Source organism: Cherax quadricarinatus, chromosome 73, assembly GCF_038502225.1.
Source record: "Cherax quadricarinatus isolate ZL_2023a chromosome 73, ASM3850222v1, whole genome shotgun sequence".
In the NCBI taxonomy this organism is placed as follows: domain Eukaryota; kingdom Metazoa; phylum Arthropoda; class Malacostraca; order Decapoda; family Parastacidae; genus Cherax; species Cherax quadricarinatus.
Window position 1 is genome coordinate 9,117,736 of NC_091364.1, and position 19,686 is coordinate 9,137,421.

A 19,686-nucleotide genomic window follows, 5' to 3' on the forward strand; every position below is an offset into this window, starting at 1 on the left:
ACTTCAATCAAGTCCTTTTTCAATCCTCCTCTAGGATGCAACCCACAACATTCATCTGACTCCCAGGTATATATTTTCTGCATATAACAAGCAAGAGGAGATCTGCCAATATATCTCTTGCCTCATAGTGGAGGGTTCGATCCCATGTCCCCTCAAGTGTGCTAACAGCTGCACTACAAGGTATAATTTCTCAAATACATTTTCTGGTGATATTTAAGAGGTGTCTTTTCTTTCTGAGCTATCTTTAAACACAAATATATACTGTAAATGCAAACTAAAAAATAAAATAGTGTATGCTTTTGTACATACAACAATCAAAAAATATGCACTTCGTTGCATTTTATGACACATTACTGTATAAATTCATATCTTTACGTTAAATACAGATTACTGTATTTTCTTATTTGGACTGACAGCGTGCACTATGTTATAAAATATAATTTTGTTTGAAATGCTTGTGTTATTTAAGTTGTAAAACCTACAAGCAGACTGCTAAAAAATATTTAGCATTACAATAAACACGCACCTGTATAAAGTTTTTACAAATTGGAACAAGTACTGTATTTTATGCAATACAATACAATACAATGAAGCATTAGAAAAACCTTTTATGTAAATAGTGAAGGCAATGATTTTTTTGGGGGGTGAAATGCTATCACTGTAAAAATTTAGCTATGTGACCACGAAAGCATACAATCAAATTTAACTAAATACATTAAAGCTCCAACTGTGGTGATCCTTATTCAACCAGGGAAATCTAACCACAGGACAGGCTGTGGGAATACCCAAAACTAGTCAAAGGTAAGTCACAGGCTACATAAGCAGCTAACATTACAAGAAGTTTATTAAATGAGGGCAGCAGGGACCACAGCTGAAGAGTGAGTGTAATTTTCCTGTGTAGCTGTACCTGTACTCTCATGCCAAAGAACTGTCAAAAGGTTTGGTGGATAAGGGATGAAAGTGTGTTTATGTCGGTTTAACGTAACATTATGACATGCCAAGCTGTCGTTGAACTGTTGAGAACGTTCTTTTCTTTTATGGCCTCAAGAGTAGTAAATGCCCAAAATATTACCATGCTACATATGTAAATAAGTGAACATACACTGTAGAAGAAATATCGGTATATGTATAACTGGAATATTATATCAATATGGTTAACTATAGGTAAGTTGCCTCTTAGGCTAATATAATATTAAAATTTCTATTAACTAGATAATTACTTTATCATTTGTAATTATCCTAATATAACTGTTGGTTATAAATACTTCTTCCTTCATTGAACTAGTATCCAAAAAAATCACAACAGGTCACACTGACTCCTAGAAATAAATTGTAACCTATATTCCTGTATATATATTTACAGTATGCAGCATTTTCATTTGATTCATAGATTTATGGGAGATTTGCCATGTAATGTCCATTTAAATTCTAATATGGTAAAATATACGTAAAAAAATTGTGTTACTGTAAGTGGACTCCTGCCAGTGCTCTATTCACCATGATCCCCTAATTTGATGGAGACAGTACTGTACAAAGTACTTCAGAGGAGAGTCAAGTTGTCCTAGGTAGAGGTAAAATTGCTAGGCTGAGGATGCAAAGATAATTATGGTTGCTAGTGGCTATATACAGTTGGTCACTGCCTCTCATATAGAGCTTAGGGGAAACAAAATTGTTGAAGATTTCAATGTGGCCTTCAGCACTCAGCAATGATACAATCAACAAATCTGTACTTCTATGTTTAAGTATTCGAAATGACATACAGTACTTTCCTATCAACACTAAGAAAATTTACCTTGAAAAACCACCTCCATTGGGCCAGTACGTTATTTTTAATCTAGTCACAGTAACAGAAGCCTTAATGAGTGCATATACCATCAGAAATGTAGAAATATTTACTGACAAAGATTTATGACAAATTAATACAAAAATTAAATGTCAGATCGTTGTATGGGCCTATAACAGTTCATTTATTCTTAGTACTATAAATGGTCAGTGTTCAAACCACAAGCTGTGAGTAAGCCAGCAACTTTTAAATTACAAATTATTTAGCTAAAATTGACCAAAAATTATTTCTCACCGAATGCTTTTTTTTGTTGCTGACCCTATCACAATTAACAATCTGGAAAGTACATGATAGCAAGTAACTTTTCTTGTACACCAGACAAAAGGGTTCGGTATATCTTATTTCTGTGCACTCAATGAAACCTCACAACTAACAATTAAGGAAGAATTTCTACATAATCTACAACCTACAATCACTGACAAAACTTCTACAGTCACTGCTATTGTTCATGTATTTTTCACTAAACTGCACCCCGTGCTACTGTATGCTAACATTTATTTGCATTTTATTATTATTAGTGTTTTTGTATGTGTACATGTATATTTGTATGTGTGCACATGCATGCATGTATATGTTTGGGAGACATTACCCTTTTGTGAAGGTATGTGCATGTGAGAAAAAGAGAGAGAACCTATTTTGTGATTACCTATTTGTAGTTACAGAAGCAGAGCTATGCTCATAATATTCAGTCTTCAGTGTTTAGTTCATATGTGTATGTATGCGAGAGTCTGTAATTTACCTATTTATTGAAAAATAAAAAAACCTCACTTGTAATATAAACATTAGAACATGTAAATTAATTTTCTGTTAACAAACATACAGAGCCAGATCACATTTTTTGTTTATGATCATGTTAAGAAAATGTTCCTAGGAGAATCTAAAGAGAAAATATACAAACATTATCACCCTGATACCAAAATGCATGGAAATATTGATATATGAAATATTTATGGGAAAGCTGGTCTATTATCTCTCTTGGTACCTTTCACTTCAATAGCCACTCTGTCTCATACATACACCACAACTATCACAACATGTGTTCCTATTACTTCCCAAACATTTCATAGCTAACCCAAAGGAGTGTCAACAGCTCCGATGATAATGACTTGTGTAAGACTAGTGCTCAGACCAGCTCAATTTCCTAACTGTTAGTATGGACCATACATTGGCTGACGACATGGTGAACATTGAATCTTTGGTGTTTGTCACAAGATGGCTAAAAACTTGCTAATTCTCCTATTGATACTAATGGTTATTGTTTGTAATGAAGGCTGTCTACCATCTCCTTGATTGGCCACCAGTGTAGTAGCTTCATGCTAGTCTATGATGTTGTATGAATATTATCCTCAGGTAAAATTAGTAGATTAGGCTCCTGGTGTAAGCATCTTGGAGAGTTCTTCGTCTAGCAAGCAACCTTTCAGGAACTCTTCCTGAGTTAGGTTGCCATCATTGTTTTCATCCATTTTTGAGAAAATAGCTTTTGCTCGCTCTTCTGCACTGTCAGCTGGACGACTAGCAGAATTGGTGCCAAGCATGTCGTAGATGGCCTGTAGAATGAAAAAACTGTTAGTTTTCTATTTTCACCACTGATTAAGCTGCCATACATTTTTCAAAAAAATGCTATTTAACATGACAGGCAGAAATAAATGGGTGTATCTAGAAATATGATAGCCAGCAGAGTTAATGTCTAATTTTACTGAAAATTTCTTACTGTAGTAAAATATAGAATTACTGGACGACCTTATATGCATATAATTTTTTACTATGCAAGTCTTGCTTCAAAACCATTAACCCTTTCAGGGTCCGTCCCGTAGATCTACGGTTTTACGTTCAGGGTCCAAACCGTAGAGTCATGAGCTCAGCTCACTCTGATAAACTGTGAGTGGTAAATTTGGGCCTAGATATGAGAGAATACATCTATGTGGTATGTGTGCACCACATAAAACAAATCCTGCAGCACACTGTGTATAATGAGAGAAAAAAAGCTGAGACCATGATTTTCGATTAAAACAGCGACTTTGCAGTGTTTTTTCGTATGTTTTTTATAGTTGTATTTGTGATTTCTTGGTCTCATTTGATAGAATGGAAGACATATCACAGAAATAGAGATAATTTTGATTGGTGTTAGCACTGGAAATGGCTTGAAACTGAGCTCAAAGTGGCGGAAATGTTAAATTTTTGCCGATGTTCAAGAGTAAACAAACGACCTCACACGTCTTATACACGCCAGCTGGTGGGTCTAATATACATTCACAAATGTGGTGATGATATTTATACAATTATTACAATATTGCATAACAATAAATCTTCTATTTTTTGGTGTGAATAAAAATTCATTATGTGAATAAAAATTCAAAATGGAATTTATTTGTAAAGCCTCAAAACATAACTAATGAACAGAGGAAATGTTAGTTTAGTGCCAGGAATACCTACATTGTTTATTCTGGACCCTATTTTGAAATTGGAATATTTTGAACTGTGTTAAATTGGCCAAATTACCAATTTCCGGTCACTTTATTTTGTACTTGAAATGGTTGACTTGGCGATTTCTTGTGCTCAATCGATAGAATAGAAGTAATACTAGTGAAATAGCTAAGAATTTGGTCGACTGGAATAATGTAATTGGCCTAAAATGGGAGTCAAAGTCGGCAAAATCGCCGATTCGTAAATATCGCTGACACATCAAAATTCACGAGAGCATAATTTCGTCAATTTTCCATCAAATTTCATACTTTTTGTTTTATTACCTTCACAAAAAGATTCTCTACCATTTCATAAGAAAAAATAACAATTTTTTTTTTTTTAAATTCTTGGACACTGGGGCACCACTTCAGATTTTGGCCTTGGACCCTTAAAGGGTTAAAGTAATTTTAAAATCGAATTAATGACATGAACTTAAGTTCATGTCTTCTACCATATAAATAATAGCAAGGAGAAAGCTACAAAGTATGCAAAATGCTGTATTAAGTTACATATACTGTAAACTGTTGATAAATTGGACACATGTGCAACACTTGGGTATCTTTAATGAGGAAACGTTTCGCCATACAGTGACTTTCAGTCCCTCGACTCAGCCTTGAGTTGAGGGACTGATTACCTCAATCTCCTATTCTTCACCATTCTCCTTTGTATAGACTGATGAAGCCACTATGTGGAGAAACGTTTCCTCATTAAAGATACCCAAGTGTTGCACATGTGTCTAATTTATCAACTTGTTGGTTCTCTGAACCATCTACACTGAAAACTGTATTTGTATGTGTCTCAAGGCTTTACTGAATTAGAGTACAAATATGTAACACAAGTTCCACACATCACTATGGTGAAAGCAAATTAAGCCAGCCAAAGTGTGACAGAAGAGCACCAAAAATATTTATTTTTTAAACTCCATAACAGTACCCAGTACTGTATACAAGTGCCTACCTGCTCTCTCCTATCAATCCAAAATTACTGGATGCTGGCAATACTCCAGAAAGTAGAATTTGACAAGAGCAGGCTTGATCAATAGCTGCTAACAATGCCAGATCAGTCAGGATGCAATGACTATGTAGGCCTGTAGGCCACTAGCAGCAATAGCTGTTTTAGCAGGCAATTGGAAAAAAAAAGTCTGGCCTCCGACTATACCTGGAGAGAGTTCCAGGGGTCAACGTCCCTGCGGCCTGGTCTGTGACCAGGCCTCATGGTGGCTCAGGGCCTGATCAACCAGGTTGTTACTGCTGGCCGCATGTAATCCAATGTACGAACCACAGCCCGGCTGGTCAGGTACTGACTTTAGGTACCTGTCCAGTGCCTGCTTGAAGATAGCCAGGGGTCTATTGGTAATCCCCCTGAAGTATGCTAGGAGGTAATTGAACAGTCTTGAGCCCCCTGACACTTATTGTGTTGTCTCTTATCATGCCAGTGGCACCCCTACTTTTCATTGGGGGGATGTTGCACCGTCTACCTAGTCTTTTGCTTTCATAAGGAGTGATTTTCGTGTGCAAGCTTGGTACTAGTCCCTCTAGAATTTTCCAGGTGTATATAATCATGTATCTCTCCCTCCTGCATTCTAGGGAGTACAGGTTAAGGAACTTCAAGCATTCCCAGTAATTGAGGTGGTTTATCACAGTTATGTGTGCCGTGAAGGTTCTCTGTACATTTTCTAGGTCGGCAATTTCACCTGCCTTGAAAGGTGCTGTTAGTGTGCAGCAATATTCCAGCCTAGATAGAACAAGTGACCTGAAGAGTGTCATCCTGGGCTTGACATCCCTAGTTTTGAAGATTCTCATTATCCATCCTGTCATCTTTCTAGCAGATGTGATTAATACAAGGTTATGGTCCTTGACGGCAAGATCCTCTGACATGATCACCCCCAGATCTTTGACATTAGCTTTTCGCACTACTGTGTGGTTGGAATTTGTTTTATACTTCAATGAAGTTTCAATTTCCTCACGTTTCCCATATCGGAGTAATTTAAATTTCTCAACGCTGAACTTCATATTGTTTTCTGCAGCCTATTTAAAGATTTGATTGATGTCTGCCTGGAGTCTTGCAGTGTCTTTAATGGAGGACACTGTCATGCAAATTTGGATGTCATATGCAAAGGAAGACACGGTGCTGTGGCTTATATCCCTGTCTATGTCCAATATGAGGATGAGGAACAAGATGGGGGCGAGTAATGTGCCTTGTGGAACAGAGTTTTTCACCATAGCCACCTCAGACTTTACTCTGTTGACTACTACTCTTCATGTTCTATTTGTTAGGAAATTATAGATCCATCTACCGACTTTTCCTGGTATTCCTCTATCACGCATTTTGTGCGCTATTACACCATGGTCACACTTGTCAAAGGCTTTTGCAAAGTCTGTGTATATTACATCTGCATTCTGTTTGTCTTCTAGAGCATCCAGGACCTTGTCATAGTGGTCCAGTAGTTGGGACAGACAGGAGCACCTGCTCTAAACCCATGCTACCCTGGGTTGTGTAATTGATGGTGATCTTGCTTCTTAGAACCCTTTCAAAGATTTTTATGATATGGGACGTTAGCACTATCGGTCTGTAGTACGTACTTTGTTATTGGTTTACTGCCCCCTTTGTGGAGTGGGGCTATGTCTGTTGTTTTTAATAACTGTGGGATGACCCCAGTGTCCATGCTTCCTCACCACAGGATATTAAAAGCACATGATAGGGGCTTCTTGCAGTTCTTGATGAACACAGAGTTCCACGAGTCAGAGCCTGGAGCAGAGTGCATGGGCATGTCATTTGGCATCAGGATAATATCAGATAGGTGTGTGTCTACCAAATTCTCTCTCTCATAAAAAATTCAATTACGTCTTCGACTCTCAGTCTGATTAGTGGCCCATTGTTACAAAAAACGTGATATCTAAAAAGCACAGAGATCTCCAGTGAATACTAGAAAGGACTGCCCCTCTAGCATTCAGCCTGTTACTGGGTTTTTGTAACAAGTAGTCAGTATCCTGGTCCAATTATCGATTAGAATTTAATAGCAAGATTCAATAGTGCTTCAGGATTACAACTGATAGGTAACTACCTAAAGAAATAAAATTTAAGAAGTTTATTAATAAAGATAAAGTTGTCTAGGTGGACAATATCGAAGTAAATTAATTTAATATAATATAGGATGCAAGTTCCTACACTTCTCTCGTATACATTATTATTGTGCTGAAGGCACATATCATATCTTTATGGCTCTTAAGTACTGTCTGGTACAATGTCAGCATTTAACCCTTTCAGGGTCGAGAGGCCCTCTCCTAAGCTTGTTCCCAGGGTCGAAAATTTTTCGGAAAAAAAAAAAAAAATCTTGTGAAATGAGAGAGAATCTTTTCCCGATCATAATGACACCAAAAGTATGAAATTTGATGGAAAACTTACGGAATTATGCTCTCGCGAAGTTAGCGGTCTTGATTCCGCCCACTTTGAGCCCTATTTTTTTTTGGCCAATTCCTGTGTACTAGTCAACAAAAATCATATTTATTTCACTAGAACTCCATTTTTTCTATCGAATGAGTACAAGAAACCACCCATTTACCAATTTGAACTACCCAATAAAGTGGTTAGAAATTGGCAATTTTGCCATTTTCACACAAATTTCAGAAGATGCCAATTTCCAAATAGGGTCCAGAATAAACAAGAAAGACATTCCTGGCACTAAAATAACAAGTTCTCTGTTCGTTAGACACATCCCCAGGCCCCTCTTATATTTCTTTTGCTTTCCACTTTGAATTTTTATTCTTACAAAAAATAGAAGATTTACTGTTATGCAGACTACTGCATTAGTGTAGAAATGGTATAAATAATATCAGCGCACTTGTGAAAGAATATTAGACTCACCAGTTGACGTATATTGGATGCTTGGCATGATTTGTTTACTTTTGAACTTCGGTAAAAATCGAACATTTCTGCTATTTTGAGCTCAATTTCAAGGTACTTTTCATTGTGAAACCAGTCAGAATCATGTCAATTTCTGTAATATGTCTTCCATTCTATAAAATGAGACCTGGAAAACTAGAATACAACCATAAATACCATATGAAAATACAGTGCAAAGTCGCTGTTTTAATCCAAAAACAAGGTCAAAGTTTTTTTTTCTCATTACGCACTGTGTGCTGCAGGATTTTTTTATACTGCGCACACTGACAACATAGACCCATTCTTACATCTATAGGCCTACTAGCTTTCTCTCACTAGATTTGAAGGCACTAGAATTTAGGCATACTAGTACGTCAATAACCCTGGTGCGTAAGCCATACTAGTACGTTGAAAACCCTGAAAGGGTTAAGAACATAATACTAATATATACAAGTGAGTACATATGTATGTACAGTGGACCCCCGCATAACGATGGCATCACATAGCGATTTTTCCGCATAACGATTACTTTTATCGCAAAATTTTTGCCGCGCATACCGATTAAAAACCCGCATACCGATTTTCGTCCGAGACGCGTCCAATGTGCCCTCAGCCAGCCTCACATGTGCCGCCCCGTCCCATTGTTTACCAGCCAGCCTCCGCGGTAACATCCAAGCATACACTCGGAATATTTCGTATTATTACAGTATTTTCGGTGCTGTTTCTGGAAAATAAGTGACCATGGGCCCCAAGAAAGCTTCTAGTGCCAACCCTACACCTCAAAGGGTAAGAATTACTATAGAGATGAAGAAAGAGATAATTGATAAGTATGAAAGTGGAGTGCGTATAGCCGACCTAGTCAAGCTGTACAAGAAACCCCAATCAACCATCGCTACTATTGTGGGCACCAGAAAGACAATCAAGGAAGCTGTTCTTGCCAAAGGTTCAACTGTGTTTTCGAAACAAAGATCGCAAGTGATGGAAGATGTTGAGAGACTCTTATTGGTGTGGATAAATGAAAAACAGATAGCAGGAGATAGCGTCTCTCAAGCGATCATATGTGAAAAGGCTAGGAAGTTGCATGAGGATTTAATTAAAAAAATGCCTGCAACTAGTGATGATGTGAGTGAATTTAAGGCCAGCAAAGGTTGGTTTGAGAGATTTAAGAAGCGTAGTGGCATCCATAGTGTGATAAGGCATGGTGAGGCTGCCAGTTCGGACCACAAAGCGGCTGAAAAATATGTGCAGGAATTCAAGGAGTACATAGAAACTGAAGGACTGAAACCTGAACAAGTATTTAATTGTGATGAAACAGGCCTGTTCTGGAAGAAAATGCCAAGCAGGACCTACATTACTCAGGAGGAAAAGGCACTCCCAGGACATAAGCCTATGAAAGACAGGCTTACTTTGTTGATGTGTGCCAATGCTACTGGTGATTGCAAAGTGAAGCCTTTATTAGTGTATCACTCTGAAACTCCCAGAGCGTTCAGGCAAAAGAATGTCCTCAAGGATAATTTGTGTGTGCTGTGGAGGGCAAACAGTAAGGCATGGGTCACTAGGGAATTTTTCTATAACTGGTTACACCATGCATTTGCCCCCAATGTGAAAAATTACCTAACTGAAAAGAAATTAGAACTTAAGTGCCTCCTGGTGTTAGACAATGCCCCTGGTCATCCTACAGACGTGGCAGAGCGACTTTATGGGGACATGAGCTTCATTAAGGTGAAGTTTTTGCCTCCTAATACCACTCCTCTCCTGCAGCCCATGGACCAGCAGGTTATTTCCAACTTCAAGAAACTGTACACAAAAGCTCTGTTTGAAAGGTGTTTTGTAATGACCTCAGAAACTCAACTGACTCTAAGAGAGTTTTGGAGAGATCACTTTAATATCCTCAATTGTGTAAACCTTATAGGTAAGGCTTGGGAGGAAGTGACAAAGAGGACCTTGAACTCTGCTTGGAAGAAACTGTGGCCAGAATGTGTAGACAAAAGGGATTTTGAAGGGTTTGAGGCTAACCCTGAGAATCCTGTGCCAGTTGAGGAATCCATTGTGGCATTGGGAAAGTCCTTGGGGTTGGAGGTTAGTGGGGAGGATGTGGAAGAGTTGGTGGAGGAGGACAATGAAGAACTAACCACTGATGAGCTGATAGATCAACTTCAAGAGCAAGAGGCCAGACCTGAGGAAACTGGTTCAGAGGAGGGGAGAGAGAAATTGAAGAAGTTGCCTACTACAAAGATAAAGGAAATCTGTGCTAAGTGGCTTGAAGTGCAAACCTTCATGGATGAAAATCACCCTCACACAGCTATTGCAAGCCGTGCTGGTGATTATTACACTGACAATGTTGTGAAACACTTTAGGCAAGTCATAAAGGAACGAGAGGTACAGGCCACTATGGACAGATATCTTGTGCGAAAGAAGTCCAGTGACTCTGAAGCTGGCCCTAGTGGCATTAAAAGAAGAAGGGAAGTAACCCCAGAAAAGGACTTACTACCTCAAGTCCTAATGGAAGGGGATTCCCCTTCTAAACACTAACACACTCTCTCCCCTCCTCCCATCCCATCAATCATCACCAGATCTTCAATAAAAGTAAGTGTCATTTAATTGTGCATGCCTTTTTCAGTTTGTGTGTATTAAAATTAACATTTCATGTGGTAAAAAAAAATTTTTTTCATACTTTTGGGCGTCTTGCACGGATTAATTTTATTTCCATTATTTCTTATGGGGAAAATTCATTCGCATAACGATTATTTCGCATAACGATGAGCCCTCTTGCACGGATTAAAATCGTTAACCGGGGGTCCACTGTATGTGCTCTAAGTAGTTCGCTACGTCTCAAGACTTGACTCGACTGAACCTGGGACCGACTAAATGTCCTCACATAAACTATCTTCCTGACCAACCTTGTGATCAGAACAGCTTGCTTGAACAGTAAGATGACCGATTCGCCGAACAACAATATACAATGCAGCAGCAACTCAGAGTCAGGAACAAGGAGAGCAAATAACAACCCTAAGTGGGGACCATCTGCAGATCCTCCACAAAAGTCACAAAACTCCCTTAATACTGAATCTAAGTTCAGCATAACAAAATCCCTGACTGTGACTGTGCACAGATACCAGAACAAATTAGGTCAGAAGCTACAGCTCAGAACCTGAGATAACTTTAGAGTGCCAGTGAGACACACAATCCAGTAAAACGTCAAAAATCACTAAGTCTAGGCTATGTTCTGTGAACAGAGTTACACAGAGTTATGAGAAGCATGTTTTGTCTCACCACAGAAAACATACTCTACCAGAACAGTCTAAACCACGAACTAACAACAAGAGAGTGACAGAGATGTTTCAACAAGGGCCAGCAAGGGAGAGCTGGAGAGGTAGGTGTTGTTGGAACCAGCACCAGCTACAGAGAGAGCGAGAGGAAGGCAAGGCAGTCTCCTCACCCTGGTGTGATCATGCCACCCTGGTCACGCGACTCTCCCATGGATTACTCCTGCCCAGCAACTACAGAGAAGCCGGCAATTAAACAAGCGAGGAGGCAGTTATCAAGGTAGTTTGCCAATGTGGGCAGCTACTCAACACACTCGAGCACTGAGCACAGAATAAGGTGTAAATGTTACATCCTACCTAATAATATAGCTAAGTCAAATAATAATATAAAGCAATATATTTATGGTTTAGCTAATATCACAAATATCAGCAATATGAAATTATATGAACAGGTAATATACATTAAAATTGAGATATATACATGTACACACATTGTGACCCAGTCAGGGGTCGCAATACTCACTAAAAACCGAGTCATATTGGGACTTGAGTAGCTCACTCATTTCCTTGCTGTCATCTGTGTAGGGCCCATCCCGTTTAAGCAGGGGCCCAATACTGGATGTTGTTCTAGACTTCGATTTGGCATAAGAAAAGAAATATTTTGGGCTTCTTTCAATTTCATTTATAGCTTTTAGTTCTTCTTGCGTTTGACTCCTGTAAGATTCCTTTAACTTTAGTTCGATGTTTGCTATTTCTTTGACCAGTATCTCCCTACGTATTGCAGATATATTGGCCTCTTGTAGCCGCTCTGTTATTCTTTGCCTTCGCCGGTACACGGAGAGCCTTTCTCTTTCTAGTTTACATCTCCTTTTCCTTAAGGGAATATGCCTTGAGCATACCTCAAGTGCCACAGAGTTAATTTGTTCTAGACATAGGGTAGGATCCATGTTGCTTAGTCTATCTTCCCAGTTTATATCATTTACGACTTGGTTTACTTGGTCCCACCTTATGTTTTTGTTATTAAAGTTGAATTTGGTGAAGGCTCCCTCGTGACTGATCATATTTTGTCAGTATGGGGCTCCCCACATACATGTCTGGACCTCTATTATGTTGTGATCTGAGTATGTTGTTTTTGATATGATGACATTTCATATCAGATCATCATTGTTAGTGAAGATGAGGTTCAGCATATTCTCCAATCTTGTAGGCTCTGCTGGTTTAAGGTGAATTTGGTGCCGAGATTTAAAAGCTCGTGTGTGTGCGAGTTTTCATCTGAGCTGCCTCCTGGTGTTCTCTCTGCTACAACATTATTTACTATATTCCTCCATTTTAGGTGCCTCAGGTTGAAATCCCCCAGGAGCAAGATGTTGGGAGCAGGAGATGAAAGATTTTCCAGACAGTGGTCAATTTTCAAAAGCTGTTCCTGGAATTGTTGGGAAATTGCATTTGGAGACTTGTATACAACCACAATGACCAGGTTTTGGTTCTCGATCTTTACTGCTAAAACTTCAACTACATCATCATTTGAGGCATTTAGTAATTCTGAGCATATAAATGACTCTGTGATATAGAGGCCAACCCCACCCTTTTGCCTGTTCACTCTGTCACATCTGTATAGGTTGTAACCCGGGATCCATATTTCGTTGCTGCTAGATTTAAAATAAATTCTCAAAACTAGTCAAATGTAAAGCTATATGGGAAGGTTCACCTGTGTGAGAATCTAGTATGGAACATAACACTGTCAAATACAGTACAGCAAACTTGGACCACAACCTACCTGAAGTTCAGTGTCAAAAGCACAAGCACCGCCACCATGGTAGAAGTAACAACATTAGAAGCACAAGCCCCAACACCATGGTAGGGGTGACGCAGCAGAAGTGAAAGGGGTGGTGTTGACAGAACATGAACTGTTCATGCATCACAGGGCAAAAAAAAAGAGTCTACTGCAATTATTATTACCGGGAAAAAGCTTGGTAATCAAGGGCTTCGTTGGCAGGTCACTGAATGCAAAGCTTCTTGGAATGCAGAAAGTTTTGGTGAAGACAAAAAAAAATCTATCGAGTAAATGGTGTTGGCCCAGCTGGCCCCATTAATTTCCTGCAAGAGTTATTACAAGAGTGTTGAAACCTGAGTGCAAGATCGTGACAAGGCTGCTCACTACTTGGTTCACAACCACAAAGAATCCAGGTTTGATTCCAGTGTAAAAAAAAGAATGGGCAGGTTTCCATATACAGTAGACCCTTGACCAACGATATTAATCCGTTCCTGAGAGCTCATCGTTAGTCAAAATTATTGTTAGTCGAGTTAATTTTCCCCATAAGAAATAATGGAAATCAAATTAATCCATTCCTGACACCCCAAAGTACTGAAAAAAAAAATTTCACCATATGAAATATTAATTTTAATACACACAAACTGAAGAAGACATGTACAATTACATGACACTTACCTTTATTAAAAATCTGATGATGATTAATGGGATGGGAGGAGGGGAGAGTGTGGACTGTGTTAGTGTTTAGAAGGGGAATCCCCTTCCATTAGGACTTGAGGTGTTAAGTCCTTTTCCGGAGTTACTTCCCTTTTTCTTTTAATGCCACTAGGACCATCTTGAGAGTCACCGGACCTCTGTCGCACAACATATCTGTCCATAGAGCTCTGTACCTCCCGTTCCTTTAAGATTTGTCTAAAATGGACCATAACATTGTCATTGTAATAGTCACCAGCATGGCTTGCAATAGCTGTGTTAGGGTGATTTTCATCCATAAAGGTTTGCAGTTCAACCCACTTTGCACACATTTCCTTAATCTTTGAAGTAGGCACAATGGATTCCACAATTGGCATAGGCGTCTCAGGGTTAGCCCCAAACCCTTCAAAATCTTTCTTTATTTCCATGCTAATTCTCACCCTTTTTATCACAGGGTTGGCACTAGAAGCTTTCTTGGAGCCCATGGTGACTTATTTTGCAGGTGCAATCACTAAAAACGCTGTGATAATATGAAATGTTCCGATTGTATGACCGCGGTGGCTGGCTTGTAAACACTGGCACCCATGGGACAAGTGAGGCGCGCTCAGGCCACACGTGGACGCATCTCGAACAGAATGAATCGCGCTGGTCGAGTTTTTTAGCGCTAGTCGAGGCAAAATTTTTGCATTAAAATGTATCGCTAGTTAGATTTAACGTTATACGATGCCATCGTTGGTCGAGGGTCCACTGTACATGCACTCCTTATTTGCCTAGCAGTATATAGGAACCTGGTGCTAGTTAATAAGTAAGACACATGTGCAACAGTTAGGTAACTTTTATTCTGAAACGTTACACCTACATAGTAGGCTTCTTCAGTCAAATACAGAGGAGGCAGCAGAAGCAGTAGATATGTAAATTTACAGCTCTACTGCTTCTGCTGTTGCCTCTGCACTTGACTGAAGAAGCCTACTGTGTAGGGCCCATATGCAAACTGCTTTGGAATAAAGTTACTTTCTCAGTAGTAGTAACCAGTTACCAGTAACCAGTGTACCAGTAGATGACTCACTACCAACCGTCTCTGCCTGAGTCACTGTCTGTATTCATATTGTGCTGACCACAGCAGTATTCAAAGACTCCCTCACATATGGGTACTGTGGGCGGTCAGTTATACGAGAGTGAGCAAGGAGGCAGGCCGGCTGTTTGGCGCTACCCACATTATCCGTAATATACGTACTACCAGCCTACGTGAGTATTACTTTACCCTATCCACGTGTTCGAACCCCACATGATAAATGGTGGCAGCGGTGGGATCACAATCTGAAACACAGAACAACAACAACACTCAAGTGAGCACACTAGCCACAGAAACGTCTTTCTGCACGGCTTGTCGGTGATGACGCCGACACTCACACTGTCGTCGTGAAGAAATGCGCTTTCTCGGTGAACTCACATAACTGGCTTTATCGGTGGCGCTCAGCTACAATCTCTTGACCAATTACGTGAGCCAAAACAGTTCTAGGACCCGGTACAAGGGTGCAAACAACCACAGGTAGATGAGGTGGGTGGTGGTGGTGTGAGTAGAGTGGATGGGTGGTGGTGGGTGTGACTCTCGCTGGCGCTCACTGGCGCGCACTCCATCTATACAATGTCAAAGTACACAACAACTGAACATTATAACATACATAAGTAGAACATTGGAATAGAATCAGCCCAAGCCATATACCTGCCATCTCTAGTTTGTATTAGTTGTATGTCGGGAAGACATACGTTAGCGTCGCCGAGCTCTCAGTAGTAGTAACCAGTTACCAGTAACCAGTGTACCAGTAGATGACTCACTACCAACAGTCTCTGCCTGAGTCACTGTCTGTATTCACATTGTGCTGACCACAGCAGTATTCAAAGACCCCCTCACATATGGGTACTGTGGGTGGTCAGTTATACGAGAGTGAGCAAGGAGGCAGGCCGGCTGTTTGGCGCTACCCACATTATCCGTAATATACGTACTACCAGCCTACGCGAGTATTACTTTACCCTATCCACGTGTTCGAACCCCACATGATAACTGATGCACATGTGTTTTACTTATCAACTTGTTGGTATTGTATACCATTATCATATTCACATAGTACAGTGGACCCCCGCATAACGATGGCATCACATAGCGATTATTTCGCATACCGCTTACTTTAATTGCAAAAATTTTGCCTCACATACCGCTTAAAAACCCGCTTACCGATTTTCGTCCGAGACGCGTCCAATGTGCGGCCTGAGCCACGCTCACATGTTCCGCCGGTGGCATTGTTTACCAGCCAGCCTCCGCGGTAACATCCAAGCATACAATCGGAATATTTCGTATTATTACAGTGTTTTCGGTGCATTTTCTGGAAAATAAGTGACCATGGGCCCCAAGAAAGCTTCTAGTGCCAACCCTACAGCAATAAGGGTGAGAATTACAATAGAGATGAAGAAAAAGATCATTGATAAGTATGAAAGTGGAGTGCATGTCTCCGAGCTGGCCAGGTTGTATAATAAACCCCAATCAACCATCGTTACTATTGGTGGTACAGCTGCTGCTGCTGCTGCTGCACTGTCAGCTGCTGCTGCTGCTGCACTGTCAGCTGCTGCTGCTGCTGCTGTAGCACCGTTGTTGGTGTGGCTTATTGAGAATACCAAGAAACAATTAACCCCAGAGGATTTGCCACCCAGGATAACCCAAAAAAGTCAGTGTCATCGAAGACTGTCTAACTTATTTCCATTGGGGTCCTTAATCTTGTCTCCCAGGATGCAACCCACACAAGTCGACTAACACCCAGGTGAACAGGGAAAAATGCCTGGAACTAGTGCTCATATTGGTGAATTTAAAGCCAGCAAAGGTTGGTTTGAGAGATTTAAGAATCGTAGTGGCATACACAGTGTGATAAGGCCTGTTCTGGAAGAAAATGCCAAACAGGACCTACAGTACTCAGGAGGAAAAGGCACTCCCAGGACACAGTGTCTCATCAGTCATTGCTGCATCTTCAATAAAGGTAAGTGTCATTTATTCTTCATTTAGTAGACTAGTACATGCACAATATATACTGTGCATGTACTACTCTACTATTGTGCATGTATCCTTCTCTTTGTGTGTGGGAAAATGTATATTTCATGTGGTAAAATTTTTTTTTTCATACTTTTGGGTGTCTTGCACGGATTAATTTGATTTCCATTATTTCTTATGGGGAAAATTCATTCACATAGCGATTATTTCGCATAACAATTACCCCTCTTGCACGGATTAAAATCGTTAACCGGGGGTCCACTGTACTAGTCTTCTCTTGTGGATTGCAACCTACCTTTGCTACACCTCTGAAGAGTTTTGAGAGTTTCACTAGTCTCAGAGCCCGGCCATGGGCCAGGCTAGTCTGGTGCTTGCCTGATCAACCAGGCTGTTGCTGCTAGAGGCCCACTGCCCCACATATTCATCACAGCATGGCTGATCTGGCACCTGGTGAAGATACTTGTCCAGTTTCCTCTTGAAGGCTTCTACACTTGTTCCAGCTGTGTTTCTGATATCTTCTGGTAAGATGTTGAATAGTCTGGGACCCCATATGTTGATAGTGTTCCCTTAGTCACTGCAGTCCTGCGCCTCTGAAACCTCCTTGCTCATCCACAATCCTACATTCTGTCTTACCTCTAATTCTTTCAATTATAACCCTACCGTACACTTTTCCTGGTATACTCAGTAAACTTATTCCTCTATAATTTTTACAGTCTCTTTTGTCCCCTTTCCCTTTATATAAAGGGACTATACATGCTCTCTGCCAATCCCTAGGTACCTTCCCCTCTTTCATACATTTATTAAACAAAAGTACCAACCACTCCAACACTATATCCCCCCTGCTTTTAACATTTCTGTCATGATCCCATCAGTTCCAGCTGCTTTACCCCCTTTCATTTTACGTAATGCCTCACGTACCTCCCCCACACTTACATTCTGCTCTTCTTCACTCCTAAAAGATGGTATACCTCCCTGACCAGTGCATGAAATTACTGCCTCTGTTTCTTCCTTAACATTTAAAAGTTCCTCAAAATATTCTCGCCATCTACCTAATACCTCCATCTCCCCATCTACTAACTCCCCTACTCTGTTTTTAACTGACAAATCTAGACTTTCTTAACTTGTTTAACTCACTCCAAATTTTTTTCTTATTTTCATTAAAATTTCTTGACAGTGCCTCTCCCACTCTATCATCTGCTCTCCTTTTGCACTCTCTCACCACTCTCTTTACCTTTCTTTTACTCTCCATATACTCTGCTCTTCTTATAACACTTCTGCTTTGTAAAAACCTCTCATAAGCTACCTTTTTCTCTTTTATCACACCCTTTACTTCATCATTCCACCAATCACTCCTCTTTCCTCCTGCCCCCACCCTCCTATAACCACAAACTTCTGCCCCACATTCTAATACTGCATTTTTAAAACTATTCCAACCCTCTTCAACACCCCCACTACTCATCTTTGCACTAGCCCACCTTTCTGCCAATAGTCGCTTATATCTCACCCGAACTTCCTCCTAATAGTAGGTTGGTAGACAGCAACCACCCAGGGAAGTACTACCGTCCTGCCAAGCGAGTGTAAAACGAAAGCCTGTAATTGTTTTACGTGATGATAGGATTGCTGGTGTCTTTTGTCGGTTTCATAAACATGCAAGATTTCAGGTACGTCTTGCTACTTCTACTTACACTTAGGTCACACTACACATACATGTACAAGCATACAGTGGAACCTCAAAAATAGAACTTAATCCGTTCCAGGAGCTAGTTCTAAATTCGAAAAGTCTGAAATTTGAAGCAATATTTCCCATAAGAAATAATGGAAATACAATTAATCCGTCCAGAAACCCAAGAATATTCACACAAAAAATGCATTTTATAGAGATTAATTAGTTTTACATACAACAAATACTACAGTTTTTAATTATGTATAGTAATACATATAAAATAACATTTTTACTTACCTTTATTGAAGATTGGTGATGGCATCTGGAAGATAGGGAGGAGGAGAGAGGGAGTTGGGGTTAGTGTTTGGAAGGAGAATCCCCCTCCATGAGGACTTCAGGTAAAGCCTTCTCTGGGGTTACTTCCCTTCTCTGTCTTTTAATGCCACTAGGACCAGCTTGAGAGTCACTGGACCCCTGTCTCACAAAATAACTGTCCACAGTCCTCTGTTTCTGGTGCCTTTTTAACATTTCCCTAAAATGGGACATGGTTCTGTCACTGAACTTGTTGCAAAGATGGCTTGTTTCAGCTTGCTCAGGGTGGTACTTCTGCACAAACATTTGGACATCATTCCACTTGGCACAAATCTCCTTCATCTTTGAAGAAGGCACCTCATCCACTCCCTATATTAATACCTTTCGCAACATCAGCTTCCTTGATTTGTTCTTTCTTTGACAGGATAGAACCGCTGGTCGACTTGTTTTTCCCATACATCCTGGCAAGCTCAGCAAGTCTCACACCACTCTCATACTTCTGTATTATTTCCTTCTTCACATCTATGGTTCTTCTCACTTTCTTTACCACAGGGGTACCACTAGCAAGTTTCTTTGAGCCCATGGCAGCTTATTTCACAGTCCCACGAGCACTAAAGACAATGAAATAATTGTAAAATGCGTGAGAGCGCAGGTTAGTGTTCACTCAAGCATAAACAAAGCTAGACTGCTCACGGCGCCTGCGCGGGGACGCGGACAGAGTGGGCGGCAGACAGGTCCCGTACCCGGCGGTCCGAA

The 19,686-nt window shown here is 40.2% G+C and overlaps 1 protein-coding gene across 3 annotated transcripts in view; it reads right to left on the reverse strand.

Annotated features, from left to right (window-relative positions):
• The window catches only part of LOC128701100 (neuronal calcium sensor 2), a 544,015-nt gene that overhangs the window by 418 nt on the left and 523,911 nt on the right, over positions 1 to 19,686 (reverse strand). For all 3 annotated transcript variants that reach the window (XM_053794654.2, XM_053794653.2, XM_053794652.2), the window contains one exon: positions 1 to 3,390. This exon is cut by the window's left edge and continues 418 nt beyond it. In XM_053794654.2, the coding sequence (XP_053650629.1) occupies positions 3,208 to 3,390 (183 nt within the window). In that variant the 3' untranslated portion in view covers positions 1 to 3,207. The remainder of the gene's footprint in view (positions 3,391 to 19,686) is intronic.